General features: G+C 47.8%; 1 protein-coding gene across 1 annotated transcript; it reads right to left on the bottom strand.

Moving 5' to 3' along the window:
• Nucleotides 1-16,446: 16,446 nt before the first annotated feature.
• LOC124672367 (L-ascorbate oxidase homolog) lies at nt 16,447-18,951 on the bottom strand. Its single transcript, XM_047208604.1, has 6 exons — nt 18,793-18,951; nt 18,383-18,492; nt 17,901-18,268; nt 17,075-17,798; nt 16,892-16,970; nt 16,447-16,776 (listed from the first exon to the last, which is right to left on the bottom strand). Exons 1-6 carry the CDS (start codon nt 18,949-18,951, stop codon nt 16,573-16,575), a joined length of 1,644 nt encoding a protein of 547 aa, XP_047064560.1. The 3' UTR covers nt 16,447-16,572.
• Between the last annotated feature and the right edge of the window lie 1,517 nt (nt 18,952-20,468).

The following is a 20,468-nucleotide window of genomic DNA, read 5'->3' as shown; positions in this document are numbered from 1 at the left end:
GTGCTTTGTTCGTGTGTGGGTGTAGTTTCTTTAAATGTTTTGGTTTGTGTGTGGGTCTAGTTCTTTAAGTGTTTTGGTTCCTGTGTGGGTGTAATTTCTTTAAGTGTTTTGGTTCCTGTGTGTGGGTGTAGTTCTTTAAGTGTTTCGGTTCGTGTGTGGGTCTAGTACTTTAAGCGCTTTGGTATGTGTGTGGGTCTAGTTATTTAAGTGTTTTGTATCGTGTGTGGGTCTTAAGTTCTTAAATGTATCACTTTTCTCTCCAAGTTCACCTCCGAGGGAGTTCCCCCCTATACATCCAGAATCTGCCTAAGTGTAGGAACCCCCTGTCCGAGAAGCCGGACACACCTTGGGGGTATCCTTGGATATAAAACAATCTCAAATCACTTTTGTGCATGCCATGTGGACACACACAAGTTTTCCAGCGATTCCGACGCTCCCGTGGTTTGTATCTTGGAAAACCCTAGGGCGGGGACCCCGCAGATCTACCCCTATAGCTTTCTCCGTGCGAGGGTTTACCAATGGACTTTTTTACTTGTTTAGCTTTGTTTAGGACATATGTACATGGAAACCATATGTTGGGCATACTTTACCATAAAATAGGCTCCGTTTGAGCCGTGGCGGGAGTTTCCACATACAGATCCTGGATTTTACCAAGTGCTAGCCCATGTATGCGGAAATCGTCAACGCCGGGTACATGCAAGGTTAGCCAAACCTTACATCATACTTGTACACATATGTTAGGGGCATATGCAAGTTTTCTAGCGATTCCGACGCTCTGATGGTCTGTATCTTGGGAAACCCTAGGGCGGGGACCCCGCAGATCTACCCCAACGGTTAGGGTTAGGGTTAGGATCCGGGTGAGGTTTAGGGTTACCAAGGACTTTTTCCTTTGTTTTAGGACATATGTACATGGATAGAAGATGTTGTGCCTACTGGCTCCGGTTGACCCGTCTGCGAAGAGCGTCAACCCCGAAGAAAGATCAAGTTGATAGACGATACTAGACTGTATGAAACACATGGGTGTGGGACCTACATATGCCATCTACCAATTCCTAAAAAATAGAACCATTTTCCTATAATTTAGACTAATAAATAAATAATACAAACATAATAAAGTAAGATTTAAGAAAAAAAAAGCCTATGCCGAGGGTGGCCGTCGACGCATAGGAGGGGGAGGCGCTATGCCGAGGGTAGCCCTCGGCGTCTAGGGCCGACGCCGTGGACACGCCGTCACGGCCGAGGAGGAAGGGGACGCATGTCCGGTGCTACGCCGACGGCCTGGTGGACGCCGAGGGCGACCGTCGGCATAGCAGTCTCTACGCCGACGGCAATGCTACGCCGATGGTCGCAGTTTGGAGGTGCCCTGGCCAGGCCCTACGCCGACGGCCCCGACATTTGGCCGTCGGCGTATAGTCTGGCCGTCGGCATCTCATCCCATTCCTGTAGTGCCGGCGTCAACAAGCTCGCCACGGCCACCGGCGGCATCCCTCAAAAACCGCCCAGATTTTCATCACAATAGCCACCGAGCCCTACACCAAAGTTGTAGCCCTTGGAAAGACCTTTCCAACGCACCTAACCACGCCTCAATCCGAGCTACGAGGTGAGAGAGATCGCCCCCGCAAGCCTGCAGTGTCGGGAGGAAGACGACGGCCCAGCACCGTCGGATCGCCATCCGACGATCCGCGCCCCCCTGCGCATGCCCGATGTGCATGCGCCATGCACGCCAGGCCCGGGCAGCAGCTGGGCCGGCCCAACTGCGTTCCCGCCCTCAGTTTGAATGTGATTGTCGTTTTATTCTTTTTCCTTTAAATTGTATACTGGTGCAGTGCTAGAATTTAAATAGTTTCAAATCTACAAATCTAAATCTTGTGATTCAAAATGTTCTAGAAAGCTTATGAAATTCTCTAACTAACCCTACTGGTTTCAACCTAATAGCTTGTATAGATTTTGAATAGCAAAAATAACAAATCAGATACTTTTCAGTTTTCAAATAAATATTAAAAATCAACCCTTTTGAATTTTGAGGTGATTCCACCTCTCATAATTCACACATTTCACAAACTCTAATTGTTTATGTAAAAATATGATATAGGTACTGTGTATGATCATGGGCTAGGAGCAAAATATTGGCTATGTGGTCAATAACTAGCCCATTTAAGCCATTTCAAAAATAGTATTCAAATTATATGAGGTATAACATCTCATTTAAATCATTATTCCAAGTGATTCAATGTGAGGTGATGACATTAGTCTTCATGACCCCATAGGATTCTTCTTGAGAATATTAAATCACCTCAATAGTAGTATTTAAATTAGTTACAACTATGTGTTAAATCATATGAGAGGTATTCCTCTCATTTAAATCTTGGTCTCAAGTAGTTCAACATGAGGTAGTGACCATGGTCTATATAATCTCATATTGAGTTATTTGGTGACATTAAATCACTACCATGTTAGTATTAAATTGCATGAGGTATGGAACCTCATTTAAATCATGTTTCTCAAATAATAAGTGTGAAGTGTTGACCTTGGTCAACATGTGATCATACCTTGTTATTTGAGGAGATTAAATCTTAACAAGATTCAATGAGAGGAAATTATTTCCCCAAAGAACCAAAGAGAAAACCCTAAGTCACTAAGAGGAGTTGTTTTCTAAACACTAAAGAAGAAACCCTAATCAAATGTTGAGTAAGGTAGATGATGATGCTAGATCATCTTGAGTGAGCCATTAAGGCTAGTTAGGTTCTTTAAGTATTGATTTGGTGTTTGTATCCTCGTATTCGTTTATAGACGCTAGTACCGGAGACTATCAAGAGGAGGAGGATTTCTACCAGGAAGAAGAAGGGAACCTTGATCACTACCCCAACCAAGGCAAGCTATTACCAATGCAAGATAGATTAGTGCAAAGCTCTACAAGAGCAAGGCACCATTACATTTTACTTTATGCCTTATGATCCTATCCCAAGTTTTTACTTTACAAGCTTTATTTGATTTTATTTATCAAAGTTACTTTTTGATTTATGATTCACTTGGTTTAGTTATGGAGTAGTACAAGAGCATCACACTTAGCCTAGCAAGCTCCAAGATACTTAGCACATCTCATAACTAGTTGCTAGTGCTAAATATTAAAAGTGACTACTATAGTTGGGAACTTGTGAAGTGAAATGACTTTGAAAACCTTGGAATGATGAGTCATTCTATTGAAATATTTTGAAGGTGAATATGATTTGTGAATGACTTGGTGAATTTTACAAAACTGATGGTTGGGTTCGGATGCGATACCATTCCAATTTTACAAGTACCCCCACAATACCTGAATCTGGGTAAGGCTTAGCTGGAAATTTATGTGTCTTAGTATGGGTTCCCTCTAAACAAGCGTCATCGGGGTTATGCCGAAAGCTGCCTCTACAACAAAAGAAATGATGTGAAATGACGTGAAATGAGGTGACTGCCCGGCCCAAGCCCTGTGCAGTTCCCAGGCTGACTGTCTGTCTTCACTGGGAGGCCAAGCTCATGGGGAGAGGTGCCTATACTAGGGTATGTAAGTGAAAGGTTATGGTTGGTAGTCCGCACACGAAGTGTGATAAATCAAGGCCAGTTAACCCTGACGGATTATTGCAAATGTTGTGGCACAAGTGTACGACCTCTGCAGAGTGTAGAACTATTCGAATAGCCGCGTCCACGGTTATTGACGGTTGGAAAGGCCATACTGTTCCGTCATCAGATCATTTTTCAAAAATGTGACATGTGACTTGTGACTTGAACTTGAAAGGTGAATGGTGAATTTGACTTGAATCACAACAGAGTTGTGGGAATGACACTATTGTTCCCACTGGAGTTAATTAGCAAATGAAGAGGCTTTACTAAAATGTTTGTGAACTAAAATTGGCTTTATGCAAATAAACTTAGAACTTAGCACCCTCTTACTATAGTTGATAGTGCTTACATTAGTATTAGTTTGCGAGTACTTTAAAAGTACTCACGGCTTTGTCCCTGGCTATTCAAATGGCCAGACTATGAAGGAGAACAGCAGTACGAGGAAGATGGACAGCAGGACGTCTACGACAACTAGGACCACTCCTGACGTCAACAGTTGCCTGTGGAACAGATGGACCACGACCGCTACTACTTCGCTTCCGCTATATGATTTGTATTTGGATCTCTAGATCCCCTATGTTGTATTAAGACTGGATCATGTGATCCTTTATTGTAAGACGATTATGGTATGTAATGAATGATGTGTTGTGATATCAATCTATTATGTCTCGCAAAAACAATATTCCTGGGATTGCGATGAATGGCATAATAGGCATCTGGACTTAAAAATCCGGGTGTTGACATATATATGTTGAAGTTGAAAGCAACTGCTGAAACTTATATCTTCCTTTGTGTTGCTTCAATGCCTTTACTTTGAATCTATTGCTTTATGAGTTAACTCTTATGCAAGACTTATTGATGCTTGTCTTGAAAGTACTATTCATGAAAAGTCTTTGCTATATGATTCAGTTGTTTACTCATTATCTTTACCATTGCTTTGAATTGCTGCATTCATCTCATATGCTTTACAATAGTATTGATCAAGATTATGATAGCATGTCACTTCAGAAATTATCCTTGTTATCGTTTACCTACTCGAGGCGAGTAGGAACTAAGCTTGGGGATGCTTGATACGTCTCAAACGTATCTATAATTTCTTATGTTCCATGCTACTTTTATGATGATACTCACATGTTTTATACACATTATATGTCATTATTATGCATTTTCCGGAACTAACCTATTGACGAGATGCCGAAGTGCCGGTCCTCGTTTTCTGCTATTTTTGGTTTCAGAAATCCTAGTAAGGAAATATTCTCGGAATTGGACGAAATCAACGCCCAGTATCTTATATTTCAAGGAAGCTTCTAGAGCACCGAATAGGGGCCACAGAAGAGCCAGGTGGGCTCCACACATGGTGGCGGCACGGACAAGGGGGGGGGGTGCGCCCCCCTGTTGTGTGGCTCCACCGTGGCCCTTCCGACTCCGACTCTTCTCCTATAAAAGCCTCCCTGACCTAAATCTTCGATACGGAAAAGCCACGGTACGAGAAACCTTCCAGAGCCGCCGCCATCGCGAAGCCAAGATCTGGAGGACAGGAGTCTCTGTTCCGGCACGCCGCCGGGACGGGGAAGTGCCCCCGGAAGGCATCTCCATCGACACCACCGCCATCTTCATCACCGCTGCTGTCTCCCATGAGGAGGGAGTAGTTCTCCCCTGAGGCTAAGGGCTGTACCGGTAGCTATGTGGTTAATCTCTCTCCCATGTACTTCAATACAATGATCTCATGAGCTGCCTTACATGATTGAGATCCATATGATGAGCTTTGTAATCTAGATGTCATTATGCTATTCAAGTGGATTTTACTTATGTGATCTCCGGAGACTCCTTGTCCCACGTGTGTAAAGGTGACAAGTGTGTGCACCGTGTGGGTCTCTTAGGCTATATTTCACAGAATACTTATTCACCGAGTTATGATTTGAGTTGGATGTCTCTATGAAATTGTGGTTTGTTAGTACCTCCTATGAATGCTCACAGGTGACAGCGTGGGGTGTTTATTAGTACTTGGGAATACATCTTTAAGGTTTGCCTACATGATGAATTAGTGTTCGTTATCTTGCCGAGAGTAATTCAGAATAGCATAGTGAAGTGCTTATTTATATTCCTTTATGATTGCAATGTGCTTTATATCAATATTAATCTATGTGCTACTCTAGTGATGTTATTAAAGTAGTCTATTCCTCCTCCATGATGTAATGGTGAAAGTGTGTGCATCATGTAGTACTTGGCGTAGTTTATGATTGTAATCTCTTGTAGATTATGGAGTTAACTATTATTATGATAGTATTGATGTGATCTATTCCTCCTTTCATAGTCTGTCGGTGACGGTGTGCATGCTATGTTAGTATTCGGTATAATTGCGTTGGTCTATCATGCACTCTAAGGTTATTTAAATATGAACATCGAATGTTGTGGAGCTTGTTAACTCCGGCATTGAGGTGCTCTTGTAGCCCTACACAATTAGTGGTGTTCATCATCCAACAAGAGAGTGTAGAGTGGTTTTATTATGTGATCAATGTTGAGAGTGTCCACTAGTGAAAGTATGATCCCTAGGCCTTGTTTCCAAATACCGCAATCATTGCTTACTTCATCGTTCTATCGCATCTTTACTTCCTGCAATATTACTACCATCAATCGCACGCCGACAAGCTATTTTCTCGGCGCCGTTACTACTGCTCATATTCATTCATACCACTTGTATTTCACTATCTCTTCGCCGAACTAGTGCACCTATACATCTGACAAGTGTATTAGGTGTGTTGGGGACACAAGAGACTTCTTGCATCGTGATTGCAGGGTTGCTTGCGAGGGATATCTTTGACCTCTTCCTCCCTGAGTTTGATAAACCTTGGGTGATTCACTTAAGGGAAACTTGCTGTTGTTCTACAAACCTCTGCTCTTGGAGGCCCAACACTGTCTACAGGAAAAGGAGTGTGCGTAGACATCAAACCCATAAGCTCTTTCGTCTTATGTTCCCGAATATCAGTGATGGCTCTCATAATGGCTATGTGGTAGGCTGTTTGGATAGTTCTAGCCTCACCTGCTGGCATCACTATACTCATTCCTAGGGATTCTGGAAGTCTTAGTCCTACCCTACACTTCGCCAATACTGTACCGTCATAGTACATGTATTTCCTTACTTGGATCTGGGGATCACACCCAAATTCAAGTAACATGGCACGAAGAATGTCCGCGAGTCCTTCGTCATAGTCACTCAATGTTGACTCCATCACTTTCACGTTACGTCCCGAACGTGAACTTGCCATAGTTGGCTGTAGAATAGAAAGAATATAAGATTAGTAATGATGCATCATAATAGAGATAATAAAGAATTATCGCACTAAAAGATATGATTGTTTTATTCTCAAGTGAATATACACCATATTTTTAGAGAATTCTTTACTAGTCCTATTTGACTCCTAACGTTTTGTCCCATTTACTAGGTTCCAACCTAAGGTCAAAGCTTTGGCTCTGATACCAACTGTGGTGACCCTGCATACCACTGCATGTTGTAGTATCCCAGTCGTTCATATAACATTCACGAAGTACCAATCCGCAAATATTACATCCCTCAGAGTAGTACAACAGAACATAGCAGGTCCATAACTCATTCATTTATTATTACAAGCATAATGTACATATCATCTCGGAGCTCCTCTTGGGTCCTAAGAGGAATACTCCTGGGTTCGAGGCAAACCCATCTTAGCTTACAATATAACAGTCTTACTAGGTGATACATTTATTCCCTCGAGCAGTTAAGCACTAAGAGTTCGTACTGCTCGGATACTACTACTACTTGGTAGGTCTACACGTGCTCTCCTCCGGAACCCTCCCCGGTTCCGTAGACTATGAGGTAGTCTACACCTTCAACACCTCCGGAGAGGTCTCGGTTCTTCATAGCCGATGATGTCGGCTCCTTCGAGGTTGTCGTTGTCCTCCTCCAGATGGTTCAGACAATCTAAGCAGGGGATTTAAAAGTGGTATGAGTACGAGCGTACTCAACAAGTTCATTATAGAAAAGAGGTGTTTAATGCACTAGCTACGATATTAGACCAGAAAGTCTAATACTAATGCAAGTTTTGATAAACATTTCTTCAAGAGGTTGCTTTTATTTCAAAGAACTATGTCCGTCAGCCTTCACCGGTTCACTAGAACTTCATGGAGTTCCTTTCCGACAGCGTTCGCAGTTCCAAATCCCGGAACAGGGAGTGACAGGTCACGATTCATTACACTCTGCAGAGGTGTGTTGCTTTACCCATAAGAGATCTTAACCTTGGTGCCAACCGGGCAGCTTTCCCGTCCACACTTCCTTTGGTGTGAGGCCCGGTATAAGGTCATAGCCAATCATATTCCTCCGCTACCTCGCACACCCACCCTTTGTTGCAAACCCCGACCCTGGGTCCTCGCCGGTCCTCTTACACCAATTAAGGATAGACCCCGACCGTGACAACAGTTCTGGGCTCTACCATAAACTCCTTCGTCGGTAGCTGCAACCCATCATAGACCGCATTACCGTGGGGAATTAGAATGGGATCCCCACCCTCCGGTTGTTCTCGCGAGATACAACTGCTACGGTAAGCGCATCCGTTGATGTACAAGAGGTGGAAATACGATTGACTATTCCGTCCCACTCCAGATCTTATGGCTAACACGGTTTTTACGGCACAAGAACCACTGGACGACATTTGTTGTTTAATCCTAGATGGATATAAACCCTTGCAATGGAACCTCCACCATATCAACACAATCCATGGTTCCATTGCCCACCACTTAGTCATATTCATAGTTATGAAAATAGTGGTTTTGCTTTTTTATGCAATAGTAATAAACATAGTACTTTGCAAGTAATTTGATAAAAATACTCGAATGACATGAGCAAGTGATGAACTTGCCTGAACACTGCAAAGTGTTGCAGTTGGATGGTGTGGACTGACCCTTGTTCTCTGTTGCTGAAAAATAGCATCATTGTCCGATAAGGGCAATGGTTAAAGAAGCATTTATGCATGATTCCAGTTTTAGGGTTTGTTTCATCATTTCATGTGAGAGGTTGATACTAAGAATAATTTAGGGATACTCTATTTAGGGTAAAAATACAACCTTGAAATGTTGTCAAGGTGTTTTTAAAGTCCAAAAGAATTTTATGGACTTATTTTCATTATTGAAAATTTGAGGTGTGATTTGAATAATTATTTAAATCATCAAATTTGAACTTATTCTTGTTTATCATCAAAAATTCTATTTCATATTTTATTATAATAGAGAATTTTATCCTGAGTGGTTTTCATATTTTTAATTATTTTTTTAAGAGCTATTTGTCATTTTCTATGCATTTTCAAAGTTTCTGTTTATTTGAAAATGTGAAAAGACAGAATTGCCTCTGGGCCCACCTATCAGGGTGGCCCAGTGGTTAACCCTAACCCGAGCCACACTTGGGCTCGGTCGGTCGCACCTCCCCCTTTCTCCTTCACTCGCTTGCGAACCCTAGCCCTCGCTCTCGCGACTCCCGTGTCGCCGCCGCCTTCGCCGAATTCTTCCGGCCAACTCCGGCCGTCGCCGCCGGTGATATGGAGTGCATCTGAACCGCCGTTCGACGGCGCTTCAGATCCTCCGCTTCGATTTGTGTTTCGCCGCCTCCTCGACTCGTCCTCTTCGCCTCTGGTTGCCTCGCGTGGAGTGCCATGGCGATCTCGTCGCCGCCGACGCTCCAGATGCCGTGGCGTCGCCGTGCCCTGCCGTGGTGGTGCCGGGCACTGCGGTGCCGCCGTGGCCTGGCCTGGCGCTGCCGCACCCTCGGCGTGTGCCGCCGTGGCCGCCATGGCCGCACTCATCGCCTCACGCCACCTGTAAGTGCTCCGTCGCCTCCTTCTCTCCCTCTCTGCTCTACTCCCTTCTCTCCTCCTCCTGTGTGTCTTGCTCGGTCTCTGGCCTGCATCTCCAGGTTGAGATGCTTGCCGTGACGATGCGCTGCTGCTGCGCCTTGCTAGCTTGCGCATGTGCTGATGTGCTGTTTGTTGTGTTGCTGCTGCGCTCCACTGGCCTTGCTACTGCCATGGTTACTATTGCTGTGCTGCTCTGCCATGCTATACATGATTTTGTGCAAGATTCCTAGGCTATGTGCTTGCTTATGCTTGCATTTCTTGCCTAATTCTCTCCCTGTGACTATGTCCTTGATGCTACTGCTGCTAGTTCATCATGTGTATTCAATTATTTGCCCTGGCTTGATTACTTGTGTGTATTCCTTGCAAAATTTGCAAGTGCGGTGCTCCGGTGTGCTACATCTTGTGTTTAATTTCATGATCATGCTCAATTGGGCATTGTTGTTTGCTTAACGAACACTATCCGATGATGAGTGCTTGTGTGCAATCCTTGTGTAACTTGATCCAGTGGTTCATCATGCCTTTGATGTGCTTCTAGATACAATTATAAAGTCATTATTTACGTATCTCGTTTATTCGGTTATGGCTTGGGTGTAATTCTTCGATAGCCGGCTCATTATCGATGCTATGCTTGGCTATAGCCACCTGTAACAAGTGTTAGCAAGCTCGGTGATCTTATGATCATCAATTGCTTGATGATTAATTGTTGTGCTTACGTCCGTGCCTATCCGGTGCTCACCCTGTCTTGTGTGTGCATCACACGGGCTTGGCCTGTGTGTGATGGTGCTTGCTCAAGCATCGGTTGATGCTTGCAATGATCCATTGGATCATCTCGCAAGGCTCGGTGCATCAATTGCTTGTGTAATTCATTTATCTGTTTATCTTGCTTTATTAAATGGATGAATGATGTGAACTGTGATTCAGTGATGATCATTTCAATGAAGTTGTTAGGGCTAGCTAGATGCCAACCACTGGTTGGTACCCTAGCCCAATACTGAACCCTACTGGGTGATGATGTGGTGGCTTAAAGTGTTGGCTGTGGGTTGAGGTGGCCCTGGCAGCTCTGTGATGCTGTCATGGGTAGCTCCCCCTCTCTGTGGCTTGTTGTGGCTTTGTGGATACATCTCTGGCCATTCCTTGTTGGATTTCCAGTGAGGTTTACTGTTGACAAATAAAAATAGGCACAGGTTGCCTATCTGTCTGATGGTGTAGCTAAACTGTTAGGTGCTTGGTGACTTTGGATGGCTAACTAGGATTAAATCCTTGATGGATTTCTCTGGTTGTGTCACTGTGTTGACACAACCAGTGTTCTCTTGGTTGTTTTCCTTCTATCCTTTGTTTTATTTGCTGGCACCAAATGGTTTTGCAACCAAGTGATGCTACATCCAGGGTTTCATACCCTTTTTGCTTCTGTGACATATGCACATGCTTAATTATGAGCAAAAACATGGTTTGCTCATGTTTATCTGGTATACCTCACTCCAGCTCCTAGAAATGGGTGTTGGTGTCGAGGATTGCTTCTGTGCTATTTGGTTTGCTTGCCCTGCTCCTCCTTGCAAGCTGGTGGTGCTTGATTCAATTCTGTGGCTGTTTGAGCAGGTTGAACAGCAGTGGTTGTTCTTCCTGTTCTTGTGTTCTTGTGTTCTTGGTGAACTTACCCTGGTGAGTTGCTGCGGATGAACCGTCGGGTTCCGCGGTGGAAAAGGTTTTATATGAACCTCTCATGGCTCTCTTGGTCGAAAGCAGTGCCTGTCACTACTTGGTGACTCCCTGTATGTGTTTTGCTGTTGTGCATGCACACTAGCTGTGTGAGCAGCTAGGGTGTGTGTGTGTCCTGTTGCTTGGGACTTGGGCTGTGAGAGGATCAGCTCGGCAGCCTGTGGTCATATCCTCTCCAATTACCATTTTCTTGCTAACCTGCCAAGTGGCTTTGCCACTTGGCATAACATTTGCTTTGCTTTGTTTGTGTGCAGGGGACTTGGAGATGATCAAGATGAGACTCAAGTTCATCTTGGTCAAAGACTTCATGAAGATCAACTTGTAGTTTAGGAATTTCATTAATTGTAATCTTCTTTCTTTTTCTTTTTCTATTTTGCCAATTCTTGTAATGTGTTGTAATATTCTATATTTCATATCTGAATATTGTAAAGACAATGTATCTTGTGTGATTATCAATAAAGCTCAAATTTTCTCTAATGAGCTTTACTTAATATTTGCATTGTTCCTATTCTTTATTATTTACTATTTGTTTCAAGAATTACCTCAATATTGAATTATGAGATATTCATATGTTGTTTGAATTTGAAATTCAAATTCAACTTGTGTTTGAATTCAATCATGCAACTTAAGTTGTGATGCAATATCTCTCCTCTCTTCTCAAAACCCTAAGTTAGTTGAATGAGAAGCAAGTTTGTCGCACTCTCGAAACCCTAACCCTGTAAGGTGTCGAGAGAGAAACTTTTCCCCCTTCGATGCAGTTTTGTTTTAAAAGCGCGAAATTTCCCCAGAATTTACGATGCAATGCACATCCCTTTCTAAAATCTACCCCTCGATTGTCTCTAAACCTGGGACATTACATGCCGTGGTGCCGCCACAGCCGTGCCCTCTTCGTCACCTCTAAGCTCCACTTGTACAGTCCCTTAGAGCTCCTCGTATGGGACCCAATGAAGCGCGAGTAGCAGCGCGTGCCCTTGCCGTGGCAGCACTACCTGGGCGGCTTAACTGCGGCCGTGCTTTGCATCGCCACCCAAGGCCGCGATCACCGCCAGTTGCCAAGGAGGGCCCTTCCGTATTGCCATCGTGTACGCTAACATGGACGAAAGAGCCACGGAGGCGCGTCTGTACTCATCTGAGACTGGCGAGCAGAGCCAGTTCACCCCTCTTTACCACCCGCATGCTTGTGGTGACTACCAGAATCCGCCCAGCCTCCTTGTGGATGATGCACTCTACTTCAGCACCATCTCCTTGTATAATTCTCGATGATTCGTGATTTTTTTAAACTCTGTACTCGTAACTTATTAATAAAAGACCGTGTGCATCATCATAATGCAGAAGCTAGGGGTTTAATCCCCATTTCGAGAAAAAAGCTAGCTCACAGCAGCATCTCCACCCAACTGGGTACGCTCATCAAGTGCCAACTAGGTACTTCAGCAACACTTACAATGTCAGCCCTCGACAGGCCGTGCATGTCCTACGGCTGTCTCATCACGAAGGAACACGGCGGGTTGGGCTTCACTGACGGGGATGGCACGAGCCTAACCCTGTGGTCGAGAAAAACCCTGTGGTCAAAGCTCAGGGCAATCGATCTCAAGGCGATCCTCTCCCTCACGACGCCCTCAACAACTTTGCCCCGGCGGCCTGCATTTGTTAGTAGCTTCGCCGAGGGCACGCAACTCACTTTTGTGTCCTCCATGGTCCATCTGTTACAAAACCGCGAAAATAAAATTAGATCAGACGAAGAATAATAACACATATTTTTACTTGGAAAACCAAAACGGGGAAAAACCATGAAACGCACGGCGGCGTATCATTACAATTGGAGGAGTATTACAATAAACGAGAGAACATACCCTCTACGTGCTATCAATATGGTGTATCTCTCTCATCTATTTTATGACTACCTTGCACTATATATAGGGGCACACAACTCTTTCTTGGCGGACACGAAAAAGAGTTATAGATGTACCACGTCTAGCATGTTTGGGACGTCGTAGTCCGTTAGGACTCCTTCCATAGAACAACAGGTAAACAGATTTCGGGTCATATTCAATAATTTCCACTTGAGCTGAAATCCCTTGCAACAGTCATAGATAGCATTCAACTCCTCAACTAAAGTCATCACAAATAAACCTTGTGCCTCGAAATATCCATAGGACTAATAAACTTCTCATGAAGTCAAATTGAGCAAATCAATCTTAGGTTGTCCAGAAAACAACACAGCTATCAACAAACCAGATAAACGAATATGGGCCTCCCATAAAATCCAAAAGTCCGAGTCTGTGCCACTAACCTCAACAAAAAAAACTGCTCAATCATCAAATGACATAAGTCATTATATCTCATGTGGTGCTTGAATGAGTGCATAGCTCATAGTGCAAATCTTTGTGCACATAACACTGTGAAGAATTCATCTCATGGAATCTGAATGTGCTACAAACAACACAAACCTCGGCAAAAATACTCATGCAAGGGCATCTGATACGAAGGGCATCACGTACACCAAAAACTGCCGACCTGTAATGGCTAATGAAAATCCATGACATGGTCAAAAACTGTCTCTCTAGAACAACTGTCGGATAAAGGAATATCAACATGCAATGGAGTTTCAACTCTGCAATAGACCCCTCTTGAGAGAGCAAAGACAACTAAATTGCACTCAAACTTACTGTACTAAATGTTGTACTATCTAGCAGAAAACAAATCTCCTTCTTGCACCCAAAAAAATCTTCATCACAAACTTGAGTAACAAAGCAAAACATTCACATGTATAACAGCAAAATCTCGGAGAGCAAAGAGTATAATGTTGGCTACGAACAGGCATAAAAATTACCTCGTCTATTTTTTTTTCTTGATAACTGAATTGTGTTCTTCATCAAATTGCAGTAATATAACATCTGAAATTTGCATCCATAATATCTCACGACAAGCTAATCAAACAAACTCCACCTTTAACCGAAATTATTAAAACAATGATCGTACCAGCGGCAAGACATCGAACATTGATTGCGCAGGAATCCTTTTATTTCTCCTTGCCAGTCCAAACAACATCATGCTTATTTCCAAAACTATCAAGTGCATCCTCATAATCAGCTTGCGCCAATAACGCTCGCATCTCGACTTACCATAGGGAAATCCTTGTGTCATAATCCAACAGAAGCAGGTCGTACTTCATAGTACCCTTGAATCAATAAAACAGTGATCACAAAGTAGTACAAACCAGAGAATTTTTTTGTATAGAACTAAAACTGCAGAGCGAAAGACATAAACAGATAGCACCCTGATAAATCTGTTGTGTGGACGTAGCAGTACGGAGAGTTAAAAACCAAAAAACAAATCTGAACTAGAGGCAGATTGTCTTCATGTGAATTAGCAGAATCGGATTTGATACCTCGCCTCGCCTCGGAACTTGAACTGAGCTGCTTCATGTGCGTGTACTTTGAACCAATCTGGTAATCCTTCGATGAAACGCACGTACAGCTTCAGTCGATCTGGGATAACCCTGAATAAAATCTCGGCAGACGGAGGCAACATAGAAAGCAACAGCGGACATGATACAGATGCAGAAAGATGGATGGCCAAACGCATGCACGTACATACAGCTTAAAATCGATCTGGTATTCCACCTTTATCAACGCGCGGTGGTAGAATTAGACGGAAGCAAACTGGAATAAGGGCATCTCCAACGCTACGACCCAAACAGACGTATTGGGTCATCCGATTTTGGTTGTTTAGATGGGCTTCCGGATACGCGGATAGATAAGAATGTCCGTGGTATTTTTTTTTGTTCCCCAACGCAGTATCAGACCCAAATCACAATTCCTCTTCCCTACTCATACTACTACTAGGCCAAGAACCATGTGAGCTCCCGCCCGCCCCATCGAGCCCCGGCCTGGCGTCCTCCGTCCCACCCCGGCGACCTGCGCCCCCACCCCGCCACGGCCCAGCGAGCTCCGCCCCGCCGCCCCACGGCTCGCCCCGGCACGGCAGCTTCAGCGCTCAACACAGGCCCTTTCGCCGCCCCGGGCGCGGCCCCGTTCGTCGCCGCCGCGGGCGCCGCCCCGTTCGTCGCCGCTGGGCCGCGGGAGCCCTTGGCGGCGGTGGTTGAGCAGCTGCCGCGGCGCGGGCCTGGGCGCACGGGACGGTGCGAGGTGGCGCGGTCCTGGGCGCGCGGGGCGGCGCGAGATGGCGCGCGGGGCGGCTCACGACTTGGCGGGGCGCGGCCGACTCTGCAGCTGCGCGGGCGGTGGTCGCGGCGGTTGGACGGGCCTGCGACCGCAAGGGCGTGCAGCACCTGGTCATCTGCAGCGAGAGCGGTCGCGTGCTCGTGTCGCACCACTCGGTCCTCATCTTCGAGGCCTTCTCCGCGTCGACGCCGGCGTCCAACATCGACTCCGCCACGGCCTACCTCCTCGACGAGCTCACCGACGACTGTCGCGGCGACTACCGCAACGTCATGGCCGCGACTGCCGCGGCGCGAGAAGGCGCGCGGGGCGGCTCGCGTCTTGGCCTGGGCGCGCGGGGTGGCTCGCGTCTTGGCGGGGCGCGGCCGGCTCTGCAGCGGCGCGGGCGGTGCGGGACGCCTCTTCACGCGCGCGTGGCGGCTGGCAGGGTGCACACGCGTTCGTCCCCAAGCTCTGAGCCGCGGTCACCGATCTCCTCGCCTTCTTCCGCTCCGTCCAGGCCTCCGCCGTCGTCTTCCTCGTCGGTGTCGAGTCCGGCGGCCCGGAGCTCGTTTCGCCTCCGGCGACTTCCGACAGGTGTGAAAAAACAGGCTTTGAGGGGCGCGCCGGACAAAAACGGGCTTTGGAGACGCGGCTGGAATGGATTTTTTGTCCGGCGCGAGCCAAATCACTTTGGAGAACGCTTTGGGGACGCGGCGGGAGATGCTCTTGGAACTGACATGGGTTAGCTATGTGAGCTTCGTCTGCGCATCAAGCTAACAATTTCGATTCCCCAAATTGCAAGATTTGAGCCTGGATAGCAATAAGGATTCAGTGAATTCAGTCTCGTGCTCTACCTTCCCTGCGTCTTGAACTTGCGTCTTCATGTTTTGCACTATGGCTTATCTGGGCTAATACCACTTGGACATGGAATTGAAGATATCTTCACTGTATTTTTGGAAAAGAAAAAAAATCTTGAACTAGGAAGTCTGAGTGACACAACATATCAGAATACTTTACAGAAACAAGAACACTGAATAGCATTGAGAGAGCCTGAGGTCTTGTCCACAGGCCAAACATAAGGAGGTGAAATACTGACATCATCAAAGAATGGTAGTACATCAGTTTTTAGGCAGAGTACATATTTCCGGAAAATCGTAATTACGATCTTCATTTCAGCTATATATAATATAGTAGTATGGACTTATTGTTGTTCTTTCTCAGTGTGCATACTCAGCAGCTTTCCCGCAGAGTATGGCGTTCGTCGGGATGCTGTATTCATTGGAGAAGCTCTGCTCCGGCGTCCAGACCCTCAGATACAGCTGCTGGCCGAGGTACTGCCGATCCCAGTTCGCCGACCTCAGGTTCCACATCCCTTGATTGTCCAGCGACACCAAGATCGCGGACCATCCGTTTGGGTACACCTGATGAAGCAATTGCAAATGTTCAGAGTTCAGGCTTCAGAGTCAGGTTCTTGATTTACTCTTAACAAGGTGGTACAAAGAATTTGATGGAACTGGTTATGCTATACATGCATACCTGAACTGTATGTCTTGCTTGCGCGTCGACTAAGTTGTAGTTCGGTCGCTCATTCTCAGTCCACTGGCCGTTGCCGTACCTGAATCAATTTGATGAATGAGTCGATGTGCATAATGTGGATTATTAGTTGATGGCAGAAATCTTTTGGAGCGTGGCAAAGTTTCAGGTACCAATGGAGCTTACCCGACAGCCCAGAAATCGTATCCATCAAGATGCCAGGACTGCATCTCGCTCTCGGTGTTCTGGAACACGACCTCGACGAACTCGTGGAGGTTGAGCCTGACCACCGGCGTCCCCAACTGGGGTGCCCCGCCGTCGGGCCTCGGCGGGACACTGTCCCAGCCAATCACGTTTGCGATGTTGTAGGTGTCCACGAGCTTGAGAGGCGTGTCGGGAACAACGAAGGAGATGCCGTTCACCGCGTACCGATTCTGCCCGGCGACCACGACTGGCGGTGAGCTGGCGAACACCAGGGTCCTCGACGTCTGGATCGTGCCGTAATGGAACGATCCCTGCGGGTTGGGCCGAGCGGCGCTGGCTGTCAAGTTCCACCGGAACGACCTCGCCTGGTTCATGGACCAGTCTGCCGTCTCCGGTGGCCCCTCCGGGAGCGGGCCCTGCGCCCTGGAGGTGGCGCTGCTGTAATGCAGCGTCCCGACGGACGTCAGCGCGCTGGTGCTATCCGGGTTGAACCGTGTCGATGCCACGACGGCGTAGTCCATTGGCGGCTGGTCGAGGGTGACGAGGAACGCCACTGACTGGCCGACGTGGACGTCGAGGGAGTCGTAGACGTTCTGCACTGGGTGCGTGCCTTCCACCTCCGCCAGCCTCAGAGAATGGCCCTGGATCCTGAAGTTGATGGACGTCTTCATCCCGACATTGGACACCCTGAACAGATATGTCCTGCCTGATGATGAACAAAATCAAGAATTTTCAGCAAGACTGTTGTTGCCAAGACAGTTCCAACGACGGTTTCGGAACAGAGATTGTGTGAGAGAATGCAGCCTACCTTGGTCGCCGACGAAGATGTCGGACGGCATGCCGTTGACGAGCAGCGCGTCCGGGAACGGGAGCGGCGCGCCAGAGTCCAGTGTCTGCCTGAGCTGGTCGTGGCCGGCGAGGTACCAGTCACCAACGAGGAGGGTGAAGTCGCCGTCGGGGGCCGGGTAGGGGACGGGGATGGCGGGGCGCTGGTAGACGTTGAGGGCGCCGAAGCCACCAGCGGATCGGTGCAGCGCGACGGAGGGGAAGTAGGTGAAGGTTCCGATCTGGTCCTTGGCCTGGAACTTGTAGGTGTAGTTGGCGCCCGGCGGGATGGGGCAGTTGGTGCCCGCCACTCCGTCCTGCCACGAGTTCTTCCGCTGCTTGATCCCGTTCCTGCATTTGCAGCAGCAGAGTGCTTGGTCAGCCAAGAAACCTTGTCCGCCATTGGGGAGCGAGAGGAGGAGGAAGAAGGGTGGGACTGAGGTTAATTAAATTGACTGTACTGACCATGTGATGAGGAATGGCTCGTCGAGGTTGTTGACGACGTTGACGATGAGGTTGTCGTTGGTGACGCAGTCGATGCGAGGGCCCGGGAACTGCCCGTTGATCAGGATGCCCTTGAAGAGAAACCAGATAGATAATGGCATGTCAGTCCAAGAATTCCCTTACCAGTCATGAAGTACTATTGAATTGTGAAATAATTCTGGTAATTTTTGGGGTAACACTAAGAGATTCAGTTAGAAATTGAACAAAATTGTCATCCAGCAAACCCGGTGCACCAATTTGGAAAGCAGAATCACCAATCATGCGCAGCATTTGGAGTTAGGGAAGAATCACCCCAAAATGGCAGAGTGAAAGCGTACCGAAATTCAGAGAGGAGAAGAGGCCACAATTTCGGTAGTGCTAGCATATAGTACCTGCTGGGTGGTGCCGAGCGGGTTGATGGGGCCATAGGTAACAGTCCAGTCGAAGTAGCGGTACGGGTCATCTGCGCCGGAGAGCTTCGCCGCCGCCGCCAGGAGGAGCACCCACCACCACGCCAGTGGCAGCGAAAACCTCGGATCCCTTGTTGCCATTGCTAACCGTTCCGTTCCGGATACACCGCGCCGGCCGGGACGAGTCTCAAGATCTGGAACCAGTGAGCGAGTCGCAGAGAGCGAGAGCTCGAGAGACAGAGATGGCTTTATGGCTGGAGCTGCTGGCTTTGGCTTGGGCGGTCGTAGCTGTGCTCCTGCTTTGCCTCCTCTTGCATTAACAATGGAAGAGAAAGGGGAAAGGAAGAGGAGCAGACGCGTATATGCGGCGCAGGTTTTGGGGAGGAAGGTGTATAAATGGAGGACGTAAAGCGAGCGGGGAATGCGGGCTCGCCGCGTTGAGGTGCGGCGGCCAAGGATGGAAGGGGAATTAAAGGTGGCGAGGAGCCGAGGAAGAAGAAGACAGCCTGGGCCCTGGGCCGAGTTGTCCCCCTCTTCCAGTGCAGTCCAGTCCAGTCCTGGCTCTGCTTCTTTTTCAGTCCAAAGCACGTACGGCAATGGTGGTGGTGCAGGTCACTTGCTAATAAACACTTCCCCACTGTGAATCGCAGCTGCCTGTACTGCGACGATCCGTAGAAGACGAATTGGCAGTAAATCACTCCTTGATCCGGAGGAGTACTTAAAGCATCTCCAGTCGCCTCCCCAAACCGTCCCCAAACTGCGCCGGATTGAGCGTTTGGGGGACGTGTTTCGTTCGTGCCGCCTTTGAGGGACATCGCTCACCAGTCGCGTCCCCCAAACAAAAATTCGGAAATTTTAAACTTAACGAGATTCGATTAGATTCGTCCAAACTTACATAGATTCGAACGAAATTTGACTAAATTTAAACTAAACCTAATCTAGAACCACTTGCGGCGGCCGGAGGCGTCGTAGTACTGCTGGAAGTTGTACATCTCCTCGGTGACGACCTCCTGCTTGACGCGCTCCTCGATGGGCTCGTCGACGGGCTCGTCCTTCACCAAGCCGCTTGGTCCTGCCTCGCCGTCGTCGGTGAGGTCCACCAGCGGCTTACCGGAGTCGCGGATGGACATGGCGATCGCCGCGTCCAGGTCGCCCCTCCGAGCGTCCTTGTCGTTCATGGACGCCAAGAACGCCGCCCGCAGCCCTGGGCAGTCCTCGGGGTCGTCGCTGCTGGCGATGAGCCGCTGCTGCCACTCGTACTCCGCCATCAGCGCCGCCTGCGACGCTTCCTCCGGCTCCTCCTTCACCTCCGGCTTCGGGATGAGGAGGGTGCCGTCGCGCCTCCCTTGCTGACGTCGGCTGCCGCTGCCCCTGCCGCCACGCCTCGTGTTGACGGGCGTCACCGGCTCCTCCTTGACCTCCCGTTTGGGGACGGTGTAGGGCGCCGACCGGTACGACGAGGACGGCGTCGATCGCGCCGGTCCCGAGGAAGAAGAGTGCGAGGAGGAGGAGTACGTCGTCCTCCTCGGCTGCCATTGAGGAGACGGCGGCGGCGACGACGGCATCTCCGGCCTTGGAGCGCCGTTGCGGATGCCGCGGATGACGTTGTCGAGGGTGCGCCCCGAACGCCCCGGAACAGGGCGCGGCCGTCCTTGTTC

The sequence above is a fragment of the Lolium rigidum genome, chromosome 7, assembly GCF_022539505.1.
Source record: "Lolium rigidum isolate FL_2022 chromosome 7, APGP_CSIRO_Lrig_0.1, whole genome shotgun sequence".
NCBI lineage: Eukaryota > Viridiplantae > Streptophyta > Magnoliopsida > Poales > Poaceae > Lolium > Lolium rigidum.
Note: the sequence above shows the minus strand (reverse complement) of the source record. Positions and strands in the feature narration are given on the sequence as shown.